We start from the raw sequence: 24,407 nt of genomic DNA, 5'->3' as shown, positions 1-24,407 counted from the left end.
CTTTTCATAAATATTTGATTATTACAGCAAGTCCGATTTCTAAAAATGATTTCTACTAAGATTCAGACTTTCGGTTTTCTATTCTAATAAGTTTTTAGAATTGTTGTAATGACTTGTTAAAATATATACAAATATTTTTGCAATTTCCAGTTTTTGTTCTTTAGGCAATTTAATGACTTTTCATACTGAATTTATTCATAAACATTTGATTATTACAGCAAGTCCAATTTCTAACAACGATTTCTACTAAGCTTCAAGCTTTTGGTTTTCGATTTTAGGGTTTTAAGATTGTTTTAATCCCTTTTCCAATATATACAGTTATTTTTGCTATTACCAATTTATCGCTCTTTAACTAGTTTAATGTATTTCTCAATGCATGAAAATCTTCAATTTTTCCAACGCCACCAGGCCCCGGTAATTGGCACGCGGCAGGCTTCTATATATAGATTCTCACTGTCATTTGTCTTCTAAACGTAGAGAATTTTAGCCTTTCCTTGATGTCATGACGTCCAATCATGTATAAGATAGATGAATGATGTCATAATACTAGACTCTAACCATATATGGCACAAAAGTAAATGCGATATTATAGTTTTAGCTATAATTGCATCAGTACATAATCGCTAATATTATGATGCAAACTGGAAAAATATTTATGGTATCTGAGAAATAATATTAATTTTTTAATTCAAACTAGGAAAATACCTGACAATTTTTAAATTAGCTTTGTTTTTTTGTTCGATTTAATAAATAAAACTTTTATTTAGTCTCTTACTTCGAAGCTATAATTGTCTCCTGGAACCAAACTTTTTTGGCTCAATTTTTAAAGTGCGTACCCTATGTTTTGTGCTACATTTTCGTAGAAAAGAATTTCAATTTCTTATTTTATTTTAGTTTTCAGTTCAGAATCGCTAAGGTTATTATGTAAAGTGAAAAAATATTTATGGTGTCTGAGAAATAATATTAATTTTTTCTTGTTTCAAAATAGAGAAATACCTGAAATTTTTAAAATTGTTTTGTTGTAGGTTCAATTTCATCAAAAAAAGTTTTATTCCATCTGTTACTTAAAAGTTATAACTATCTCCTGGAATCAAACTGTTTTTGGCTCAACTTCTAAAGTGCGTATCTTTTGTAGAAAAGAAAATCAATTTTTATTATAGTTTTCAGTTCAGAATCGGTAAGGTTATTTTGTAAACTGCAAAAATTTGTATGGTGTTCGAGCAATACTTTTTATTTTTTATTTCAAACTAGAAAAATATCTGTAAATTTTAAAATTAGTTTTATTTTTTGTTAGGAATTTGCAACTCGATACGGTACTTAAGCTTGTAACGTCATATTATAGTAAGAATTACTCAGACATTTGAAAAAAATATGACAGAAGATTTAGTTGCAATTGTTATTGATAATGGATCAGGTATTTGTAAAGCAGGATTTTCAGGAGATGATGCCCCAAAAGCTATGTTTCCTGCTGTGATTGGACGTCCAAAACATACGGGAGTGATGATTAATTCAGGCAGCCAGGATGCTTATGTAGGCGATGACGCTCAAGCAAAAAGGGAATTTTGAGACTTAAGTATCCTGTAGAGCATGGAATTGTCACAGATTGGGACGATATGGAAAAGATTTGGCATCATACATTCTACAATGAACTTCGCGTTGCCCCAGAAGAGCACCCAGTTTTACTCACAGAGGCTCCTCTTAACCCAAAAGCCAACAGAGAAAAAATGACTGAAATCATGTTCGAAACTTTTAACACCCCTGCTATGTATGTTGCCATCCAAGCCGTCCTATCCCTCTACGCATCTGGAAGAACCACTGGTATTGTTCTTGACTCTGGCGATGGTGTCTCACATACTGTACCCATCTACGAAGGTTATGCCCTTCCACATGCAATTATGAGATTGGACCTTGCTGGTCGAGATTTGACGGAATATTTGATGAAAATTTTAACTGAGCGAGGATATTCCTTTACCACCACTGCCGAAAGAGAAATCGTTCGTGATATCAAAGAAAAACTTTGCTATGTCGCTTTGGACTTCGAACAGGAGATGGCAACTTCCGCCAGCTCAGCATCTCTTGAACAAAACTATGAGCTGCCTGATGGTCAGGTCATCAATATAGGTAATGAGAGATTCAGATGCCCAGAAGTCTTATTCCAGCCATCTTTTCTCGGTATGGAGTCCGACGGGATTCACGAAACAACGTACAAAAGTATCATGAAATGCGACGTTGACATAAGAAAGGATCTCTATGGCAGCATCGTTTTGTCTGGTGGTTCTACCATGTTCCCTAGGATTGCTGACAGAATGCAAAAGGAAATTACTACCATTACACCATCCACCATGAAGATCAAAGTCATTGCCCCTCCTGAGCGTAAATACACCGTATGGATCGGTGGATCTATCTTAGCTTCCCTCTCAACATTTCAACAGATGTGGATTTCTAAGCAGGAATACGATGAGTCTGGACCATCCATTGTTCACAGAAAATGCTTTTAACTTGCTTATGCAAATAGTAAACATGCCAAAAAATGTGATTTTTGTTAAACTTCTTCTGTTGAAAGAAGAAACCATCATCATTTTATGGTTAACCTTGCTTCGACAATGGATTAAGACTGACTTAGATAGATAGTGGTTACCATTCCTTAGTCAGGTAGGAAAGACAGTTTTTTATCGCTTTCAAGTTTTTTTCAAAATATCGGGGTGTCAGCAAATAACTAGCAACCTAGTGAGAGACGACCACGCCCATAGTAAAAAAAAATTGCCCATTATTCCTAAAACTATAATCACATCATAAAACTAAGTACGCTATTAGAACCTTATTCTCCAATACTCCTATGTAGGAAACTAACTGCCCCTTGGCTTGAAAAACAAGGAAAATATATCAGTTCCAAAAATCAAGAAAAGTGGCTGCCACCAAGGTATTACGCATAGAAAGCAGGTTTGTTTTTCCGTTTTTTTCTCCCCATTCAAGCCAAGGGACGGTAAGTTTGCTATATGGCTGTTTCGGAAAAGGCGGTTCTAACAGTGTATTTTTTGTTTTGATCTGAATCTATTTTCAGGAATTATGGGTTACTTTAGTTTTAGATATGGGGCGGGGTCGTCTTTAACGAGGTTGATAGCTACAGTTGCAACCCAAATTTTATATAACATACCTTATACAAGCAACTTTAAAAAGATATGTGTTTGAAGTTATATTGTCAATAGATTATTTCAGTTAACATTGGCATGTGGTTCTTTGCTGTATTTTTTTTTTCAAGGAATCGAACAGCTAACTAAGTCCAATAAATGCAATGATATGTTCTTCGAATGATCGTCTTTTAATTAGGTTGCTAGGTATTCAAGCCAAAGGACGGTAAGTTTCCTTTATAGGGGTTTTGGACAAGGCGGTTCTAATGGTGTACTTTTTATTTTGAGAACAGTTTAAACAGTTTTAATGAACTAAATCGAGCTTTTATGTAATGACGTCAGTTACAACTGGGGTTCGTTCTATGTTATATGATTACAAACCAGAAAAAACTACAGCTTTTTCTTCTCTGAAATAGTAATAGACTAACCTCAAATAGTCAAGTAGCTAATATAGTCCAATGTATGCAATGGTTTGGTATTCAAATTATTGTCTTTTCATGTCATGGCTTATTATGTTTTTTGACATTGGACGTGATGGTTCCGTACTAGGTTGCTAGCGACCGCTACAACCCCGATTCTTTGAATCAGAAAGAGATGAACTTCAAACAATCAAGTAGATAACTAACTCAATTGTATACAATGATTTGTTATTCCAATGATCGTATTTTAATGTAACCATATACAAGTTACTGTGGGTGAGAGATCGTTCTTTACTGTAAACAACCAGGATGACGTCAGTTACAACTTGGGTTTCTTTATACTATATCATTACAAACAGGAAAAAGCGTACGGCTTTTTCTTCTTTGAAATAGTAAGAGACGATCCTCAAGCAATCAAGTAGCTATCTAAGTCCAATGTATGCAGTGGTATGTTATTCCAATGATCGTATTTTAATTTAATTTTCTTGATTTTCAAGCCAATATATTTCCCTTGCTGTTCAAGCCAAGGGACTGAGTTTCCTATACAGGGTTTCGGACAAGGCGGTTCTAATTGTGTACTTTTTGTTTTGATCTGACTCGTTTTTTAGGAACTATGAGTTTTTATATTTTGTAACATTGGACTTGATCGTCTCTTACTAGGTTGCTAGCTACCGCTGCAACCCAGATTAGGTTGCTAGCTACCGCTGCAACCCGGATAATTGACAAACACCATTTATGATGAAGTATAATCGTTTTTATGTAACTACACCTGGAACCACCATACATTAGTTAGTATAGGAGAGAGATCGTTCTTTACTGTCTCTTTTCGAAATAATTTATTTTAGTTACTATAGATTTTTAGTCCAATTAATTTCCTTCAAAATGAGCCATTGAACGACTCTCTACGATGTTCCGGTGCCAAGCTATCTCTGGAAAAGAAGAAAAAAAGAAAACAAGAAAAAAAAATATCCCGTTTAGGCAGAATGTTGTAGTAGCTGCCACTTTTCTTGATTTTCAAGCCAATATATATCTCTTGCTGTTCAAGCCAAGGGACAGAAAGTTTACTATACAGGGGTTTCGGACAAGGCGGTTCTAATGGTGTACTTTTTGTTTTGATCTAACTCCTTTTTTAGGAACTATGGGTTTTTATATTTCTTAACATTGGACGTGATCGTCTCTTACTAGGTTGCTAGCTACCGCTGCAACCCGGATTTCAGTTACTATGAGCAAGCGTTCGTTCTTTATTATAACTCTTACTAGGTTGCTAGCTACCGCTGCAACCCGGACAAGCCATATATTTTCCCTGTTATTCAAGCTAAGGGATGGTAAGTTTGCTATATAGATGTTTTGGACAAGGCAGCTCTAATAGTATACTTGTTGCTTTAATCTGAATCTAATTTTAGGAGGTATGGGTTACTTTAGTTTTTAATATGGGGCGTGATCGTCTCTTACTATGTTGCTAGCTACCGCTGCAACCCAGATATGGTTATAGCCTATATACGACAATTACGTCATTAATCAAGCTTATACACGAGAATACAATTTTTGGCAAAATAGATTCTATTTCAAAAACTATTTCATTTTTATTAAAAAAGGCACTAGATGTGCAATTTCCTTTGAATTTAACTGTTATACAGCTCTGAAGGATTTTCCAGTGCCCAGCTAGCATAGGAAGAAAAAAAGGAAAGAAAAAAAGATGCCGTATGTAGAGAATATCATGGTTTCAGCCACTTTTCTTTATTTTCAAGCCAATATATTTTCCTTGTTGTTCAACCCTAGGGACGGTAAGTATCATTCCTTCATGCAAACTTTACTAACCTATACTCTAGTGAAGTGGCCTATAAAATTTAGTATGGGCAAGAGGTCATTCTTTATTATAATTTGTTTTAATTACAAACTGGTTTTTAACCCCATTAATTTCCTTCAAAATGAGCCATTGAACAACTCTCTACAATGTTGCAGTGCCATGCTATCTGTTGAATTACTAACCTATTCTACAATTAAGTTGCGTATAAAATTTAGTATAGGTAAGAGGTCGTTCTTTATTATAAAACAAACAGGAAAAACGTTACGGATTTTTCTTCGTTGAAATAGTAAGAGACGAACCTACAATAGCTGAACTAAGTCCAATGTATGCAATGGTTTGTCATTCCAATGCTCGTCTTTTAATGTAAAATTATTCCAATGATCGTCTTTTAATGTAATTTTCAAACCAAATTAGTCACTATGGCCTAGAAATCGTTCTTAACAATAATGAACAATATCAGTCCTTTATGTAATCTTCATCATTGTGATAACGCTCCTTGATCTTTTGTCTAGCCTGCTCAATTGTTGCTTCTCTATAAAGTTTATCATTTTGATAACGCTCCTTGACGTTTTGTTTGGCTGTCTCAATTTTCGCATGTCTATAATCTTCATCATTGTGATAACGCTCCTTGAACTTTTGTTTGGCTGTCTCAATTTTCGCATGTCTATAATCTTCATCATTGTGGTAACACATCTTGCTGTTTTGTTTTGCAATCTCAATTATTACTTCTCGATACGCCCGGTCGTTTGAATACCTTTACTTTTTTCTTTTCGAGATACTATCCCTGTTTTTTTTTGTAGTACTGTTTTTTTAACTTGCGTGTAGCTTGCTTTGATCTAGCCATTATTTATTCATGAATGAGACCATTTACAGTTTTGACGTTTCTTATATAGTAATTATGACGTCACGGCTTAATGATTACTATGGATGAGAGATCGTTCTTTACTGTAAAAATAATAAACCATTGCATACATTCGACTTAGTTAGCTACTGGATTGTTTGAGGTTCGTCTCTTACTATTTCAAAGAAGAAAAAGCCGTAGGCTTTTTCCTGTTTGTAATCAGGGGTATTTTGTTAATTATAGTAAATCCTATATCCGAGTTGCAGCGGTAGCTAGCAACCTAGTAAGAGACGATCACGTCCAATGTTAAGAAATATAAAAACCCATAACTCCTAAAAAAGGAGTCAGGTCAAAACAAAAAGTACGCCATTAGAACCGCCTTGTCCGAAACCCCTGTATAGGAAACTTTCTGTCCCATGGCTTGAATCCGGGTTGCAGCGGTAGCTAGCAACCTAGTAAGAGACGATCACGTCCAATATTAAGAAATATAAAAACCCATAGTTCCTAAAAAGGAGTCAGATCAAAACAAAAAGTACACCATTAGAAAAGCCTTGTCCGAAACCCCTGTATAGTAAACTTTCTGTCCCTTGGCTTGAACAGCAAGGGAAATATATTGGCTTGAAAATCAAGAAAAGTGGCAGCTACTACAACATTCTGCCTAAACGGGATATTTTTTTTCTTTTTTCTTTTTTTCTTTGTTTCCAGAGATAGCTTGGCACTGGAACATCGTAGAGAGTTGTTCAATGGCTCATTTTAAAGGAAATTAATAGGGTTAAAAATCTATAGTAACTAAAATAAATTATTTCTAAAAGAGAAAAAAATTTTCCACCAAAAACTGCATTTTTGATGTCTTTTCACACTGCAGTCTTTCAAACATAATCGTATACCAGTGGTAAGATTTGAACCCACACCTCCGAAGAGACTGGTGGCTGACACCAGTGTCTTGGACCACTCGGCCAGCCTGCCTCTCATAATTTGGGTTGCAGCAGTAGCTAGCAACCTAGCAAGAGACGATCAGTCCAATGCTAAGAAATATACAAACCCAAAACTCCTAAAAATAGAGTCAGATCAAAACAAAAGTACATCATTAGAACTACCTTGTCTGAAACCCTACTAGATAAATAATGAATGTCATCATATTTTATATTAGAGCTATGAGACGTGAATAGAAAAACACGAAATTATATTGTTGTTTCTGAAGACGTCATGAAATAATACAATGGGGCCATGACGTCATGAAATAAAATCATTACGCCGTGACGTCATAATTACTATGTAAGAAGTGTCAAAACTGTAAATGTTCTCATTCATTATTAGATAATGGTTAGATCAAAGCAAGCTATACGCAAGTTAAAAAAAACAGTACTACACAAACAACAGAGATAGTATCTTGAAAAGAAAAAAACAAAGGTATCCAACCGACCAGGTGTATCGAGAAGTAATCAAACAAAACAGCAAGATGTGTTATCACAATGATGAAGATTATAGACATGCAAAAATTGAGACAGCCAAACAAAAGATCAAGGAACGGTATGGTAATGATGAAGATTACAGAGAAGCAACAATTGAGCAGGCTAGACAAAAGAGCAAGGATCGGTATGATAATGATGAATATTACAGAGAAGCAAGAATTGAGCAGGCTAGACAAAAGATCAAGGAGCGTTATCAACATGATAAACTTTATAGAGAAGCAACAATTGAGCAGGCTAGACAAAAGAGCAAGGAACGGTATGATAATGATAAAGATCACAGAGAAGCGAGAATTGAGCAGGCTAGACAAAAGATCAAGGAGCGTTATCACAATGATGAAGATTACCGAAAAATATATAAGAAAAAAGTTGCTACCAGAATAATGGGTAGATACTGGGGTGACAAAATCTATAATGAAAAACTTAAATTCTCTGCGAGGTTGTACCAAAGAACGCATAAGGACAAAGGGAAAAATTACATTCAGAAATACAAGAAGATGGCAAAAATGCAGGCTGATCTTCGTAAATTGAGAAACATTTTACGCATGTTTTACCAGGATCACGAAAAGTATTCAAAATTACAGATTAAAATTCTCTTTGAAAGAGCGGATGCTGTTGAAAAGTCGGCTAGAAATGCTTTGGCAAAGCTTCATAGTAATATCCAAAAGAAGTGTTGTCAGTTTAATGAAAAGCTTCCAAGGTATGGATTGGCAACTGCGGAACAGTTTATAGATGCAATGGAAAATGTTCGACAACACAGTGAATATACGGAGGCGTACTTCTTAGAAAATCTAATCAAGAATGAGAGAATTTACATCTTTGTCGTTCATAAGTAGTAATTATGACGTCACGGCGTAATGATTTTATTGACGTCATGGCGCAATGATATTATTTCATGACGTCTTCAGAAACAACAATATATTTTCGTGTTTTTCTATTCACGTCATAGCTCTAATATAAAACTTTGATGACATTCATTATTTATCTAGTAGGGTTTCAGACAAGGTAGTTCTAATGATATACTTTTGTTTTGATCTGACTCTATTTTTAGGAGTTTTGGGTTTTTATATTTCTTAGCATTGGACTGATCGTCTCTTACTAGGTTGCTAGCTACTGCTGCGACCCAAATTCACATATATATTTATTTATGAGAGGCAGCCTGGCCGAGTGGTCTAAGGCACTGGTGTTAGCCACCAGTCTCTTCGGAGGCGTGGGTTCAAATCTTACCGCTGGTATGCGATTATGTTTGAAAGACTGCAGTGTGAAAAGACATCGAAAATGCAGTTTTTGGTGGAAAAATTTATTCTCTTTTAGAAATAATTTATTTTAGTTACTATAGATTTTTAACCGAATTAATTTCCTTTAAAATGAGCTATTGAACAACCCTCTACGATGTTCCAGTGCCAAGCTATCTCTGGATACAAAAGAAAAGAGAAAAAAATATCCCGTTTGTGGAGAATAACGTGGTAAAAGTCAATTTGCTTGATTTTTAAGCCAATATATTTTCTTTGTTATTCAAGCCAAAGGGTGGTAAGTTTCCTTTATAGAGGTTTCGGACAAGGCGGTTCTAATGGTGTACTTTTTGTTTTGATCTGACTGTTTTTTTAGGAGTTGGGGGGTTTTATATTTCTTTACTTTGGAGGTGATCGTCTCTTACTAGGTTGCTAGCTACCGCTGCAACCAGGATCAAATGAGAAACCAGGGTTTTGGTGGTAATAATATAGTGAGGGACGGTCGCGTCCCCATAATAAAAACTACAATCACTTACAACTCTTGCATTGACTGTGGAGGGAGCGTCATCCTCAATCCAAATAACAGAAAGTTTACTATACAGGGGTTTCGGACATGGCGGTTCTAATGGTGTACTTTTTGTTTTGATCTGACTTTTTTTTAGGAGTTATGGGTTTTTAAATTTCTTAACATTGGAGGTGATCGTCTATTACTAGGTTGCTAGCTACCGCTGCAACCCGGATAATGTAATTTCTTTGGAGGTGTGGGTTCAAATCTTACCGCTGCTTAGTGGGGACTTTGGATTCTGGAAATATAAATCACCGTGGTGTTTTAAAATGTGTTTTGTTCTTTTGCGTGAAAGCCGATAAAATAGGCAAAAAGTGTGACTGCATCTATTAAAAGTAATCCCTCTATTTCTCTCTGTTTGTTCTGTCGATCCTGCTAGTTATTTTAAAAGACTGCAGTTTGAAAATACATCAAAAATGCAATTTTTTGACAAACATGATTCTACTTTAAAATGTGTTTTATTTTTAATTACAAAAGGCACTAGATCTAGAGATTTCCTTTAAATTGAGTCATTAAAAATTCTCTACGATGTTCCAGTGCCAAGCTATCCGGGGAAGAGAAAGAAAGAAAAAATATCCCGTTTGTAGAGATTATAATTGGTATGATGAAATAATAATATGCATATGGTTCTTAAATCATATTTATTTATAGTCCCATATGGTCTAGCAGATAGGACAGCTGGCTTTCACCTAGCAGGCATGGGTTCGATTCTTGATATGGGAAAATTTTTAATTCTATAATCTTCGAAAATTAGAAGCTCTAAACCTTTTATAATTTATAGTGAGCCACATCGATCCTTTATGTAAACCTGGAAAAATCACAAACAGGAAAAAGCCTATGGCTTTTTCTTATTTGGAATATTAAGAGACAAACTTTGAAGAGTAAGGCATCAAACTAAGTCTAATATATTTAGATGTCTAGATGACTTATATGTCTAGATGACTAGATGATTTAGATGACTAGATGTCGTTCTTATAGTTAACATATATCTAATTGTGTACTTTTTGTTTTGATCTGACTCTTTTTTAGGAGCAATGGTTTTTTTATTTCTTAACATTGGACGGGATCGCCTCTTACTATGTTGCTAGCTACCACTGCAACCCGGATAGATTATTTCATTTAGCATGGTCATGTCTTTCTTTTCTGTAATTACTACTTTGCTGGCTACCGCTGCAACCCTGATGTCGTATAAAATTTAGTTTAGGCAAGAGATCGTTCTTTATTGTAACTTCCAAGGTATGGACCGGCAACTGTGGAACAGTTTACAGATGTAATGGGAAATCTTATATATCACTGTGAATAACTCTCTACGATGTTCCAGTGCCAAGCTATTTGTGGAAAAGAAGAAAGAAAGAAAAAAATATCCCGTTTGTGGAGAATAACGTGGTTGAAGTCAATTTTCTTGATTTTCAAGCCAATATATTTTCTTTGTTATTCAAGCCAAAGGGCGGTAAGTTTCCTTTCTAGGGGTTTCGGACAAGGCGGTTCTAATGGTGTACTTTTGTTTTGATCTGACTTTTTTTGAGGAGTTTGGGGTTTTTATATTTCTTAACATTGGACATGATCGTCTCTTACTAGGTTGCTAGCTACCGCTGCAACCCGGATTACGGCTCTTTTCCTGTGGGCTTAAGTGGGCCTTGTCATTCCCAAGGGAATAATTATTGGACCTTTCAACTATGTTGACAAAATGGCTATCTCGAAATTTTGATCGGATTACTATAGGGGAAAAGGTTCTTGGAGGGGGCTAGTTGCCCTCTATTCTTCTTAGCCACTTAGAAAGGGCACACAAATTTAAGTTTCCGCTCGAATCAGCCCCCTCCCGGTGTTTTAGGACCATTTGTTGTAACATGACCTCTATTGTAGCCAGCTGTTATAAAGTGGTTTATGTTGCCAGTAGCTGTAGTGAAGTTAGTTGATTATTGGTAGCCATGGGTGGATAGCCATGGGTAGCCATGGGTAGCCATGGCTGGCGAGGCCAACTAGAAAAGTTATAAGGAGGAGAATAACCTGTTGATTCTTACATAGAGGAAGAATGAGGTTCGTTATTGATTATATTTATTGGTTCTAAGAAAACAAGGCGAAGGCGTTCAAATCGACCTTAAATTAGAAGAGGTGCCTTTGTCTAATTATTATTAATTTTTTTGAATTTTGACCCTTTTTGATTCTCGCTATTAAAAGTCTAAACAAAACTTCTGATTAATAATTACTATATGAGATTCTCTACACCGACACCATTTATGATGAACTATATCGATCCTTTATGTAATCATAGAAAAATTAATTATATTTTAAAATTATTTGTTTTAATTACAAAACGTTTTTTCGAATTAATTTCCTTTAAAATGTGCCATTGAAAAACTCTCTACGATGTTCCAGTGCCAAGCTATCTGTGGGTAAAAAAAGAAAAAAAGGAAAAAGATGCCGTTTAGGCAGAATGCTGTAGTAGCTGCCACTTTTCTTGATTTTCAGGCAAATACATTTCCCTTGCTGTTCAAGCCAAATGACAGAAAATTTCTTATATAGGGGTTTAGGACAAACAGTTGTAATAGTGTACTTTTTGTTTGGATCTGACTTTTTTTTAGAAGTTATGGGTTTTTATATTTCTTAACATTGGACGTGATCGTCTCTTACCAGGTTGCTAGCTACCGCTGCAAACCGGATGAAATTACAAAAAGGATAAAGCCTAGGGCTTTTTCTTAATTGGAATATTAAGAGACGACCTGGCTACAACCTATGATGATGACGTCATTGATCAATCTTTAACATGTAATATGCAGTTTTTCATAGATTATTTTTCATAGTTTTTCATAGATTATTTTCTTTGTTATTCAAGCCAAAGGGCGGTAAGTTTCCTTTATAGGGGTTTCGGACAAGGCGGTTCTAATGGTGTACTTTTTGTTTAGATCTGACTCTTTTTTTAGGAATTTTGGGGTTTTATATTTCTTAACATTGGAGGTGATCGTCTCTTGCTAAGTTGTTAGCTACCGCTGCAACCCGGAAAATATTCGAACTATTGCTCGGATACCATGGATATTTTTGCAGTTTACACAAGCTGCAAAGAACCTGTGTTCTTTGCAGCCATTAAAGTAATTAGTTATTAAATTAATTATGACGTCATTGATCAATCTTTAATATGAAATTGGCAGTTTTCGTAAAAAAGCTGATTCTATTTTAAAGATAATATTTTTTAAATACAAAATTACATTAAAATGAGCCATTGAACAACTCTCTACGATGTTCAAGTGCCAAGCTATCTGTGGAATTACTAACCTTAAGTATAATTAAGTGGCGTATAAAATTTAGTATAGGCAAGAGGTCGTTCTTTATTATATTTTAGGAACTATGGGTTTTTATATTTCATAACATTGGACATGATCGTCTCTTACTAGGTTGCTAGCTACCGCTGCAACCCGGACTAGCTACCGCTGCAACCCGGATGGTATGATGAAATAATAATATGCATATGGTTCTTAAATCATGCTGTTTTATAGTTCCATATGGTGTAGCGGATAGGATGGCTGGGTTTCATCCAGAAGGCCCGGGTTCGATTCCCGGTATTGGTAAATTTTTAACTCTATAATCTTCGAACATTAGAAGCTCTAAACCTTTTATAATTTATAATGAACCACATCGATCCCTTATCTAATTACTAGGTTGCTAGCTACCGCTGCAACCCGGATTGAAATATTAAGAGACGAACCACAAGTAACTACCCCTGGAACCACCATATATCAGTTACTATGCATGAGCGATCGTTCTTTACTGTAATTATAGACGAGAGGTCGTTCTTTATTATAATTCAAGCCAATATATTTTCTTTGTTATTCAAGCCAAAGGGTGGTAAGTTTCCTTTATAGGGGTTTCGGACAAGGCGGTTCTAATGGTGTACTTTTTGTTTTGATCTGACTATTTTTCTATGAGTTAGGGGTTTTTATATTTCTTAACACTGGACGTGATCGTCTCTTACTAGGTTGCTAGCTACCGCTGCAACCCGGAAGGGAAAGAAAAAAATATCCCGTTTGTGGAGAATAACGTGGTTAAAGTGAATTTTCTTGATTTTCAAGCCAATATATTTTCTTTGTTATTCAAGCCAAAGAGCGGTAAGTTTCCTTTAAAGGGGTTTTGGACAAGGCGGTTCTAATGGTGTAACTTTTGTTTTGATCTGACTCTTTTTATAGGAGTTAGGGGTTCTTATATTTCTTAAAATTGGACGTGATCGTCTCTTACTAGGTTGCTAGCTACCGCTGAAACCCGGAAAGAGTTACTATGTGCCGTGGTTTGTTATTTAATAGGTTTCAGCTATATCCGATGAAATTTATGCTATAAGAAATCATAAAACAATTAATTAGCTTTCTATATATATCTCATATGGTTTAGTGGTTTAGGGTAGTTGACTTTCAATTAATTGTCTGGGGTGTGGGAATTATTTTTAAACAAAATTCGATGAAATTAATTAGCTAATTTGACAAGACATAGTAGGTAACTAAGGGCAAGAGTTCGTTCTTTACTATAATGAGCCCTCTTGCGACAATCTAGGACCACAGGGTCGTTACAATTACCCCTGGTAACAAAAAAAAATTTATATTAAAATTCCGTTTTTTAAAGTTTCGGTTACTATTGAGACGAGTTGCTCTTACTATACAGTTTGTTAGCACGAACAGTTTAATTACTATTGAATTCGTTTACAACTTGGAATTCGTTTTATGCTATATCATTACAAACAGGAAAAAGCCTACGGCTTTTTCTTCTTTGAAATAGTAAGAGACGAACCACAAGTAACTACCCCTGGAACCACCATATATCAGTTTCTATGCATGAGCGATCGTTCTTTACTGTAAATTTTTGGGGAAACGGTGGGTGCGAGAGGGGGGTTAGTTACCCGCAAATCACTTTCGACTATTAAAAAGGGCACAAGCCACTCTAATTTCCAATTGAATAAGCCCTTTTCGAAGTTTCTACGACAACTTCTTCGATACAAAGTGCCCTGCTCTACAGGATAAAAATAATAAATAATACATTGTGCCAACATCGTTATTATATGCCCCAAGGGAATAACTTAAAACCCTTGCCCTGAGGGCTCTGGGGAAGTGTCCTCCTCTGAAACATATTTTCTGTCTGGAAATCAACTACGCTGAACAAAATGGCTATCTCAACATTTTGATTGGATGTCTTTGGGGAAATGGTGGGCGTGGAAGGGATGTTAGTTGCCTTCCAATCATTTTAAACTATTTAAAAGGGCACTAGCCGTTCCATTTTCCAATCGAATAAGCCGTTTTCCAAGTTTCTACGACAACTCAAAATTAAATAATACATTGTGCCAACATCGTTCTTTACTTAGGCAGCATTATTGCGCTGCCTATGATTGTCCAAAACTTCTTTCTCCGTGAAGTTCTTTGTAGGCACCAATTTCATGACATCTCAGTACACGCTCAGCACTTCCTTTTATTCTTCATTATGGATAGGCCTACTGCGTTTTCTAATGATCCCTACTATATTTAACACGTATTGTTCAAGATCGTTTTTCTTAGATTGTATTCTTTTCTGGATCTTTTTCTAATTTGTATTTTCCGTAACTTGTATCTGATAAGTTCCAATGATGGCCTTTTAATGTAAACGTTCCTTAATGTAATTTTACAAAAAAAAATTAAAATTTTGATGTCTTTTCATACTGCATGACCCATCTTTTCAAAGACTGCAACCCGGAAACCTCACTGCATTACAAACAGGAAAAAGCCTATGGTTTTTTCTTAATTGGAATAGTAAGAGACGACCTGGCTACAACCTACGATTATGACATGATTGATCAATCTTTAACCTGAAATTATAATCTTATTTTAGTTACTATGGGCTGAAAGTTTGTTCTTTACTGTACCAGTGCCAAGCTAAATGTGGAATTACTAACCTATAGTATAATTATGTGGCGTATAAAACTTAGAATAAGCAAGAGGTCGTTCTTTATTATAATCAATTTCTGTGTGGGAAATTTTTACTTATGATGATAATTAAAATTTCTTAATGTAATAAAAATAATTTGTTTTAACTACAAAAGATTCTTAACCCAATTAATTTCCTTTAAAATGAGTCATTCAACAACTCTCTACGATGTCCCAGTGCCATGCTATCTGTTAAATCACTAACCTATACTATAAAAACTAAAAACTAACTCAGTCCAATATATGCAATGGTGTGCTTTTCTAATGATCGTCCTTTAATATAAACTATGGACTAAAGTTCGTTCTTTAATGTAATTTTATAATAATTTTATATTCGTTCTTTATTCTAATCATATATAGTATCGATCCTAGAAGTATTACTATGGTATACAGTTCGTTCCTTAATGTAATCAAGCCAAAGAGTGATAAGTTTCCTTAATAGGGGTTTAATACCCCTATTAAGGAAACCTATTACCTTAATAGGGGACAAGGTGGTTCTAATGGTGTAATTTTGTTTTGATCTGACTCTTTTCTCAGGAGTTAGGGGTTTTTATATTTCATATCATTGGACGTGATCGTCTCTTACTAGGTTGCTAGCTACCGCTGCAACCCGGACTAGCTACCGCTGCAACCCGGATTTAAAGTCTAAATAAAACTTCTATTAATTAGCACTACATTACATCATCTTGACTGACATCGATCCTTTATGTAAAAAGCTGCTTTATTCGCTAGGGAGAGAACTTAGTATAGGCAAGAGGTCGTTCCTTATTATAATTTCGGTTACTATTGAGACAAGTAGCTATTATTTTATTACTATAGAGTTCATTACCATGAACTGTTTGATTGCTTCAAAATTCAAATATCTTTGAAAAGACTACAGTATGAAATACATCAAAAATACAATTTTTTTGACAAAATTTATTATTCTTTAAAATATATTTTATTTTTTATGACATAAGGCAGTAGATGTAGCAATTTACTTTAAAATGAGCTATTATACAGCTCTCTATGATTTTTCAGTGCCCAGCTAGCTCAGGAGAAAGATCAAGCGGAAATACGAAAATCTCCCGTTTGTGGAGAATAACGTGGTTAAAGTCAATTTTCTTGATTTTCAAGACAATATATTTTCTTTGTTGTTCAAGCCAAAGGGCGGTAGATTTCCTTTATAGGGGTTTTGGACAAGGCGGTTCTAATGGTGTACTTTTTGTTTTGATCTGACTCTTTTTTTAGGAGTTGGGGGGTTTTATATTTCTTAACATTGGAGGTGATCGTCTCTTACTAGGTTGCTAGCTACCGCTGCAACCCAGATAAAAATTCGATGATCGAGCCTTTATGTAACCCGGATTTAAAAATTATTATCATATCTGATATGTAACTTTTATTTTATAAGTATTCGATAGTCTAATGGTAAGTATGTCCACTTGTTACCTGGGAGAAGGGGGTTCGATTCCCCGTCGAGGAGAACTTTTAATATGTTGAATTAAAAGCACTATCTTTTCATTTTCAAATTTAAAAAAGAAACTTGTTTATTTACATTCTTGCTAAAATAATGAAGATAATATGAATGAACCACAGTGTTGAGTTTATTTGAACTTGAGTTCGTTTTTTAACTATAAATACAAACAGGAAAAAGCCTACGGCTTTTTCTTCTTTTAAATAGTAAGAGACGAAACTCAAACAATCAAGTAGCTAACTAAGTCCAATATATGGAATGGTTTGTTATTTCAGTGCTCGTCTTTTAATGTAAAAATATAAATACTGTAATCTTAACTATAGTGAAGTTGCGTATGCAAGTTAGTATAGGGAAAAGTTCGATCTTTATTATATTTTCCGGTTCGAATTAAAAAATTAATATTAATAATAAAACACTATAAATATGTTTGCAGTTTGCAGTTAAATAAAATTATTTTATTTAATATTTTCAGGAATTATTCTAGTTTCAATTGACATAGCCCCATACACACCTTTCAGTTACTATAGGCTAGAGTTCGCTTTTTATTGTAAATTTCTTAACATTGGAGGTGATCGTCTCTTACTAGGTTGCTAGCTACCGCTGCAACCCGTACTACCGCTGCAACCCGGATGATTGAAACCATTATGTAACCATTACTTGAATGTTTATGTCACGTATCAAGTATCAAGAACCTAACAAAAAATTAAACTAAATTTTAAATTTTCAGGTATTTTTCTAGTATAAATTAAAAGATTAAAACTATTGTTCGGACACCATAAATATTTTTGCAGTTTATAACTTTAGCGATTCTGAACTAAAAACGAAAATAAAATAAAATAAAAATTTTTCAATTTTTACGTCACGTCGGTAATTAATTCATATATGGTTATTAGTACACAATAGGTTTTAGATATTACGTCATGTCACTTATTACGTCATATATGGTTATTAGTAGATAATCGGTAAAATGTTCGTTCTTTATTATATTTTTCAACTTGCGTATAGCTTGCTTGATTGAAACCATTATGTAATTATGAATGAGAACATTTACAGTTCTGACGCTTCTTATATTTATCCTAATGATCGTCTTTTAATGTAATTTTCTAATAAATATGACAGCAGTTTTGTTGCCTTTAAAATATGATGATAGAATTCACTGTCATTCATTCTATTCACAATTATATCTATAACCGTAGATAATGCAAATTCATCAAAGGTGAGTTTAGTTACGTCTGCCATTGCCTCCTTCGTTGGCATAAATGGATCGCTGGAAGTTACTTCTCTGACCGGTATTTCCACATTACTACGACTTCTTACAAAAATTTTCGACTTTCTTATGATATATTTGGAGCTATATTTTGGTATGTAGTCCTGGTTTAAAGTTCCAGCCTCCGTAACGTTCCAGCCTATATCGTGTTTTTTTTCTTTACCTTTCTGTCTTTCTCGATTCTGGTTTACCTTTACATTTTTTCATCTGACAGTTTTTTAATATGTTGTTCCTCCAAAACTCTAAATTTCGATAACTATTTTTTTCTATTCGACGGTGACTTCGTGCACTATTAACTTTAAGCATCCAGTTATTAAATTTAAATTCGAAAGCTCTTTTTAGACGGTTATAATAAGAATCGATGCAGAGTTTTACAACTGTGTTGCTTCCATTTTTAAGTATATAAAAGCAGTTTCGTCGCCTTTAAAACATGAGGATAGCATTGTCGGTCTTCGATTCTGTTCACAACCAGATAACAAACAGGAAAAAGCTTATGGCTTTTTCTTATTTTGAATAGTAAGAGACGAACTCTAGAGAGTCAGGCAGCTAACTTGGTCTAATATGTGGTATGGTTCGTTCTTTACTAGGTTTCAGCTATCTGTACAGCCATGATACCAATGAAAATTACACAATTCCTATTTACATTTCAGTTAACATGGGCTAGATGTTGTTCTTTATTATAACTGTTGAATTACTAACCTATACTATAATTAAGTGGCGTATAAAATTTAGTATAGGCAAGAGGTCGTTCATTATTATAATTTTCTAGGAGTTATGTGTTTTTATATTTCTTAACATTGGACGTGATCGTCTCTTATTAGAACGTGATCGTCTCTTACTAGGTTACTAGCTACCGCTGCAACCCGGATGTTTTGGCCTTATTATAATTGGTATGGTGAAATAATAATACGCATATGGCTCTTAAATCATACTTCTTTATTGTTCAATATGGTCTAGTGGCTCGGGTTCGATTCCCGGGGTGGGAAAATTTTTAACTCTATAATCTTCGAACATTTGAACCTTTTATAATTTATAATGATGCATAATATAAATACTGTAATCTTAACTATAGTGAAGTTGCGTATGCAAGTTAGTATAGGGAAGAGTTCGATCTTTATTATAAAATACTAACCTAAACTATAATTAAGTGGCGTATAAAATTTAGTATAGGCAAGAAGTCGTTCTTTATTATAACTACTGCTGCAACCCGGATTCACATATATATTATTTATGAGAGGCAACCTGGCCGAGTGGTCCAAGGCACTGGTGTTAGCCACCAGTCTCTTCGGAGGCGTGGGTTCAAATCTTACCGCTGGTATACGATTATGTTTGAAAGACTGCAGTGTGAAAAGACATCGAAAATACAGTTTTTGGTGGAAAAATTTATTCTCTTTTATAAATAATTAATTTTAGTTACAAAAGGTTTTTAACCCAATTAATTTCCTTTAAAATGAGCTATTGAACAACCCTCTACGATGTTCCAGTGCCAAGCTATCTATGGAAACAAAGAAAAAAAAAAAAGAAAAAAATATCCCGTTTAGGAAGAATGTTGTAGTAGCTGCCACTTTTCTTGATTTTCAAGCCAATATATTTCCCTTTCTGTTCAAGCCAAGGGACAGAAAGTTTCCTATACAGGGGTTTCGGACAAGGCGGTTCTAATGGTGTACTTTTTGTTTTGATCTGACTCCTTTTTTAGGAACTATGGGTTTTTATATTTCTTAACATTGGACGTGATCGTCTCTTACTAGGTTGCTAGCTACCGCTGCAACCCGGATTGTATGGCTACAAACTATGATTATGGCATCATTGATCAATCTTTAACATGAAATATTCTTTACTGTAATGGTTTGTTCTTTACTAGGTATCAGCCGTCTCTACAGCCATGATACTGATGGAAATTACATAATCCCTATTTATGTTTCATTTAAAATGGGCTAGGTGTCGTTCTTTATTATAACTATACTATGATTAAGTGGCGTATAAAATTTAGTATAGGCAAAAGGTCGTTCTTTATTATAATCGACTTGTGATTTTATATGTAGTGTAGATCAAATACAACTGGATCCGTCAATTTATACTAGCAAAACATTTTTAAAGTCTGATGAAGATTTAACTGATGTGTCAAAAGTAAGGTTGCAAGTCGACGATTTTGTTTTGGCCTTATTATAATTGGTATGGTGAAATAATAATATGCATATGGTTCTTAAATTATACTTCTTTATGGTCCCATATGGTCTAGTGTCTAGGATAGTTAACTTTCACTTAACAGGCCCGGGTTCGATTTCCGGTGTGGGAAACTTTTTAACTCTATAATCTTCGAACATTCGAACCTTTTATAATTTATAATGATGTATAATATAAATACTGTAATCTTAACTATAGTGAAGGTACCTATGCAAGTTAGTATAGGAAAGAGTTCGATCTTTATTATAATTCCTTTAAAATGAGCCATTGAACAACTCTCTACGATGTTCCAGTGCCAAGCTATCTCTGGAAAAGAAAGAAAAAAGAAAGAAAAAAATATCCCGTTTAGGCAGAATGTTGTAGTAGCTGCCACTTTTCTTGATTTTCAAGCCAATATTTTTCCCTTGCTGTTCAAGCCAAGGGACAGAAAGTTTACTATACAGGGGTTTCAGACAAGGCGGTTCTAATGGTGTACTTTTGAATTTGATCTGACTCCTTTTTAGGAACTATGGGTTTTTATATTTCTTAACATTGGACGTGATCGTCTCTTACTAGGTTGCTAGCTACCGCTGCAATCCGGATTAATATATTGACCTTAAATATAATAACTGTACATGCCTATACTATAGTTAAGTGGCCTATAAAATTTAGTATAGGCAAGAGGTCGTTCTTTATTATAATTCCCCAGACAAATAACTTCTCACAATATGCTTGTATTACCTTAACTTTTAGTTACTATATGTCGTGGTTTGTTCTTTACTAGGTGTCAGGTATATCCGATGAAAATTATATAATCCTCATTTACGTGCTCATCTTTTACTAAGTTGCATCTACGACAGCAAGCATGATTCATTTTTCAGTTATTCTATCTTTTCTATAATTACAAATGGTTTTTAACCCCATTAATTTCCTTCAAAATTAGCCATTGAACAACTCTTTACGATGTTCCAGTGCCATGCTATCTGTTGAATTACTAACTTATACTATAATTAAGTGGCGTATAAAATTTAGTATAGGCAAGAGGTCGTTCTTTATTATATTTGTTTTGATCTGACTCTTTTTTAAGAACTATGGGTTTTTATATTTCTTAACATTGGACGTGATCGTCTCTTACTAGGTTGCTAGCTACCGCTGCAACCCGGATATTACAAACAGGAAAAAGCCTACGGCTTTTTTTTCTTTGAAATAGTAAGAGACGAACCTCAAACGATCAAGTAGCTAACTAAGTCCAATGCAAGCAATAACTTTTTATTCCAATGATCGTCTTTTAATGTAACATATCAGTTAATATGGGAGAGAGATCGTTCTTTACTGTTATTACTATCTCTGTTGTTTGTGTAGTACTCTTTCTTCAACTTGCGTATAGCCTGCTTTGATCTAACCATTATTCTAATCAAGAATGAGAGAATTTTCAGTTTTGACTTTCCTTATATACTAATTATGACGTCACTCTATTCACGTCATAACTCTAATATAAAACTATGATGACGTTCATTATTTATCTAGTAGGGTTTCAGACAAGGTATTTCTAATGATGTACTTTTGTTTTGATCTGACTCTATTTTTAGGAGTTTTGGGTTTTTATATTTCTTAGCATTGGACTGATCGTCTCTTACTAGGTTGCTAGCTACTGCTGCAGCCCAAATTCACATATATATTTATTTATGAGAGGCAGCCTGGCCGAGTGGTCCAAGGCACTGGTGTTAGCCACCAGTCTCTTCAGAGGCGTGGGTTCAATTCTTACCGCTGGTATACGATTATGTTTGAAAGACTGCAGTGTGAAAAGACATCAAAATGCAGTTTTTGGTGGAAAAATTTATTCTCTTTTAGAAATAATTTATTTTAGTTACTATAGATTTTTAACCCAATTAATTTCCTTTAAATTGAGCTATTGAACAAACCTCTACGATGTTCCAGTGCCAAGCTATCTCTGGATACAAAATAAAAAAAAAAGAAAAAAAAAGAAAAAAATATCCCGTTTAGGCAGAATGTTGTAGTAGCTGCCACTTTTCTTGATTTTCAAGCCAATATATTTCCCTTGCTGTTCAAGCCAAGGGACAGAAATTTTACTATGCAGGGGTTTCGGACAAGGCGGTTCTAATGGTGTACTTTTTGTTTTGATCTGACTCTTTTTTTAAGAACTATGGGTTTTTATATTTCTTAACATTGGACGTGATCGTCTCTTACTAGGTTGCTAGCTACCGCTGCAACCCGGAAATCTTTCATGTAAAACTAGCAAAACATTTTTTAAGCCTGATGAAGATTTAACTAATGTGTCAAAAGCAAGGTTGCAAGTCGACGATTTTGTTTTGGCCTTATTATAATTGGTATGGTGAGATAATAATACGCATATGGCTCTTAAATCATACTTCTTTATGGTTCAATATGGTCTAGTGGCTAGGATAGTTAACTTTCACTTAACAGGCTCGGGTTCGATTCCCGGGGTGGGAAAATTTTTAACTCTATAATCTTCGAACATTTGAACCTTTTATAATTTATAATGATGCATAATATAAATACTGTAATCTTAACTATAGTGAAGTTGCGTATGCAAGTTAGTATAGGGAAGAGTTCGATCTTTATTATAAATTTGACAAAATTGATTCTACTTTAAAAAGTATTTTATTTTTAATTACAAAAGTGACTAGATGTTGCAATTTCCTTTAAAATGAGCTATTATACAGCTCTGTATGAATTTCCAGTGCCCAGCTAGTTGAGGAGGAAAATCAAGCGGAAAGAAAAAAATATACCGTTTGTGAAGAATAACTTGGTTAAAGTCAATTTTCTTGATTTTCAAGCCAATATATTTTCTTTGTTATTCAACCCAAAGAGTGATAAGTTTCCTTAATAGGGGTTTTGGACAAGGTGGTTCTAATAGTGTAATTTTTGTTTTGATCTGACTCTTTTCTTAGGAGTTAGGGGTTTTTATATTTCTTAACTTTGGACGTGATCGTCTCTTAATAGGTTGATAGCTACCGCTGCAACCCGGATAAGATCTTCTTGACTAACACCATTTATGATCAATCCTTATGTCCCACTATACAAGTTTGTATAGGCAAGAGTTCGTTCTTTATTGTAATTATAAATTTTATTCCAATGACCGCCTTTTAGTGGAAAATTTTAATATATTGACCTTAAATATAATAACTGTACTAGCCTATACTATAGTTAAGTGGCCTATAAAATTTAGTATAGGAAAGAGGTCGTTCTTTATTATAAACCCGGATGATCGTCTTTTAATGTAAATAACTACTACGTGAGATCCTCTTAGCTAGCACCATTTATGATCGATCCTTATGTCCCACTATACAAGTTTGTATAGGCATGACTTCGTTCTTTATAGTAATGCAGCCCGGAAAAACCAATGTATGGAAATGGTTTGTTATTTCAGTGATCGTCTTTTAATGTACTTACTGTAACGTCAATATAATGAATAGTAAATTGTTCATTTTTGGCTTTGAAGACTCTTCGAGTAATGCGATATAATTCTTCAATCGTGTCACATTCTATGACACATGCTTTTCCATTATCCTTTTGCAATGGTGCTCCTCTGGGTCCGCATGAGTGAGAATCTGTAAAATAGTATTTTTCATCATAATGCATAAGACCCAGTGATTTAGAGTACGCAACTATTATTCCAGCATTATGTTCTCTAAATAATTTTTTTAAAGCAGCCAATAATGTAATTCCTAATTCTCCATTATTTATAGAATCCAATAAGCTTCAGCTGCACAACCAATTATCGTCATAATTTAAGGAAAATACTGCGTCATACATTAGAAAATCGTCCTTGATGACATCTAAATTTTTCAATACCAAATAGCCACTAGGAGGAATCGGAAAAACTCTTGGATTTCTATTATTATTATTTTCACGTATGACAGCATAAATAGTATCCCCTTCAATCATGTTTCTGTTCAGAATATTTTTATTCAATTGCCTTGAAGGTATAATAGCAGCTCGGACAATATTTGCGAGTACCATGGCAAAGCATTGGCTGCCAGCGTATCCAGATAGAAATATATTAGCTTCTGCTTGATTCCAGTCAGCATGTATAATTCTTGATACCTTTCTATTACTATCAAGAGTAACATATGCACTTGCTGGTG

General features: G+C 34.4%; 1 protein-coding gene across 1 annotated transcript; it reads left to right on the top strand.

The window, feature by feature from the left end:
* The first annotated feature begins 1,598 nt into the window (after nt 1-1,598).
* On the top strand, nt 1,599-2,498 carry LOC148940149 (actin, cytoplasmic A3a-like). The gene has a single exon (XM_089106251.1). The coding sequence runs from the start codon at nt 1,614-1,616 to the stop codon at nt 2,496-2,498; it is 885 nt and encodes a 294-aa protein (XP_088962377.1). The 5' UTR covers nt 1,599-1,613.
* The last annotated feature ends 21,909 nt before the right edge of the window (nt 2,499-24,407 follow it).

This window comes from Artemia sp. Qi Xiang Cuo, chromosome 20 (assembly GCF_049724085.1).
Source record: "Artemia sp. Qi Xiang Cuo chromosome 20, ASM4972408v1, whole genome shotgun sequence".
In the NCBI taxonomy this organism is placed as follows: domain Eukaryota; kingdom Metazoa; phylum Arthropoda; class Branchiopoda; order Anostraca; family Artemiidae; genus Artemia; species Artemia sp. Qi Xiang Cuo.
Note: the sequence above shows the minus strand (reverse complement) of the source record. Positions and strands in the feature narration are given on the sequence as shown.

Excerpts from the sequence above, each read along its gene's own strand:
- LOC148940149 (XM_089106251.1), top strand. The coding sequence starts at position 1,614 with ATGGAAAAGATTTGGCATCATACATTCTACAATGAACTTCGCGTTGCC.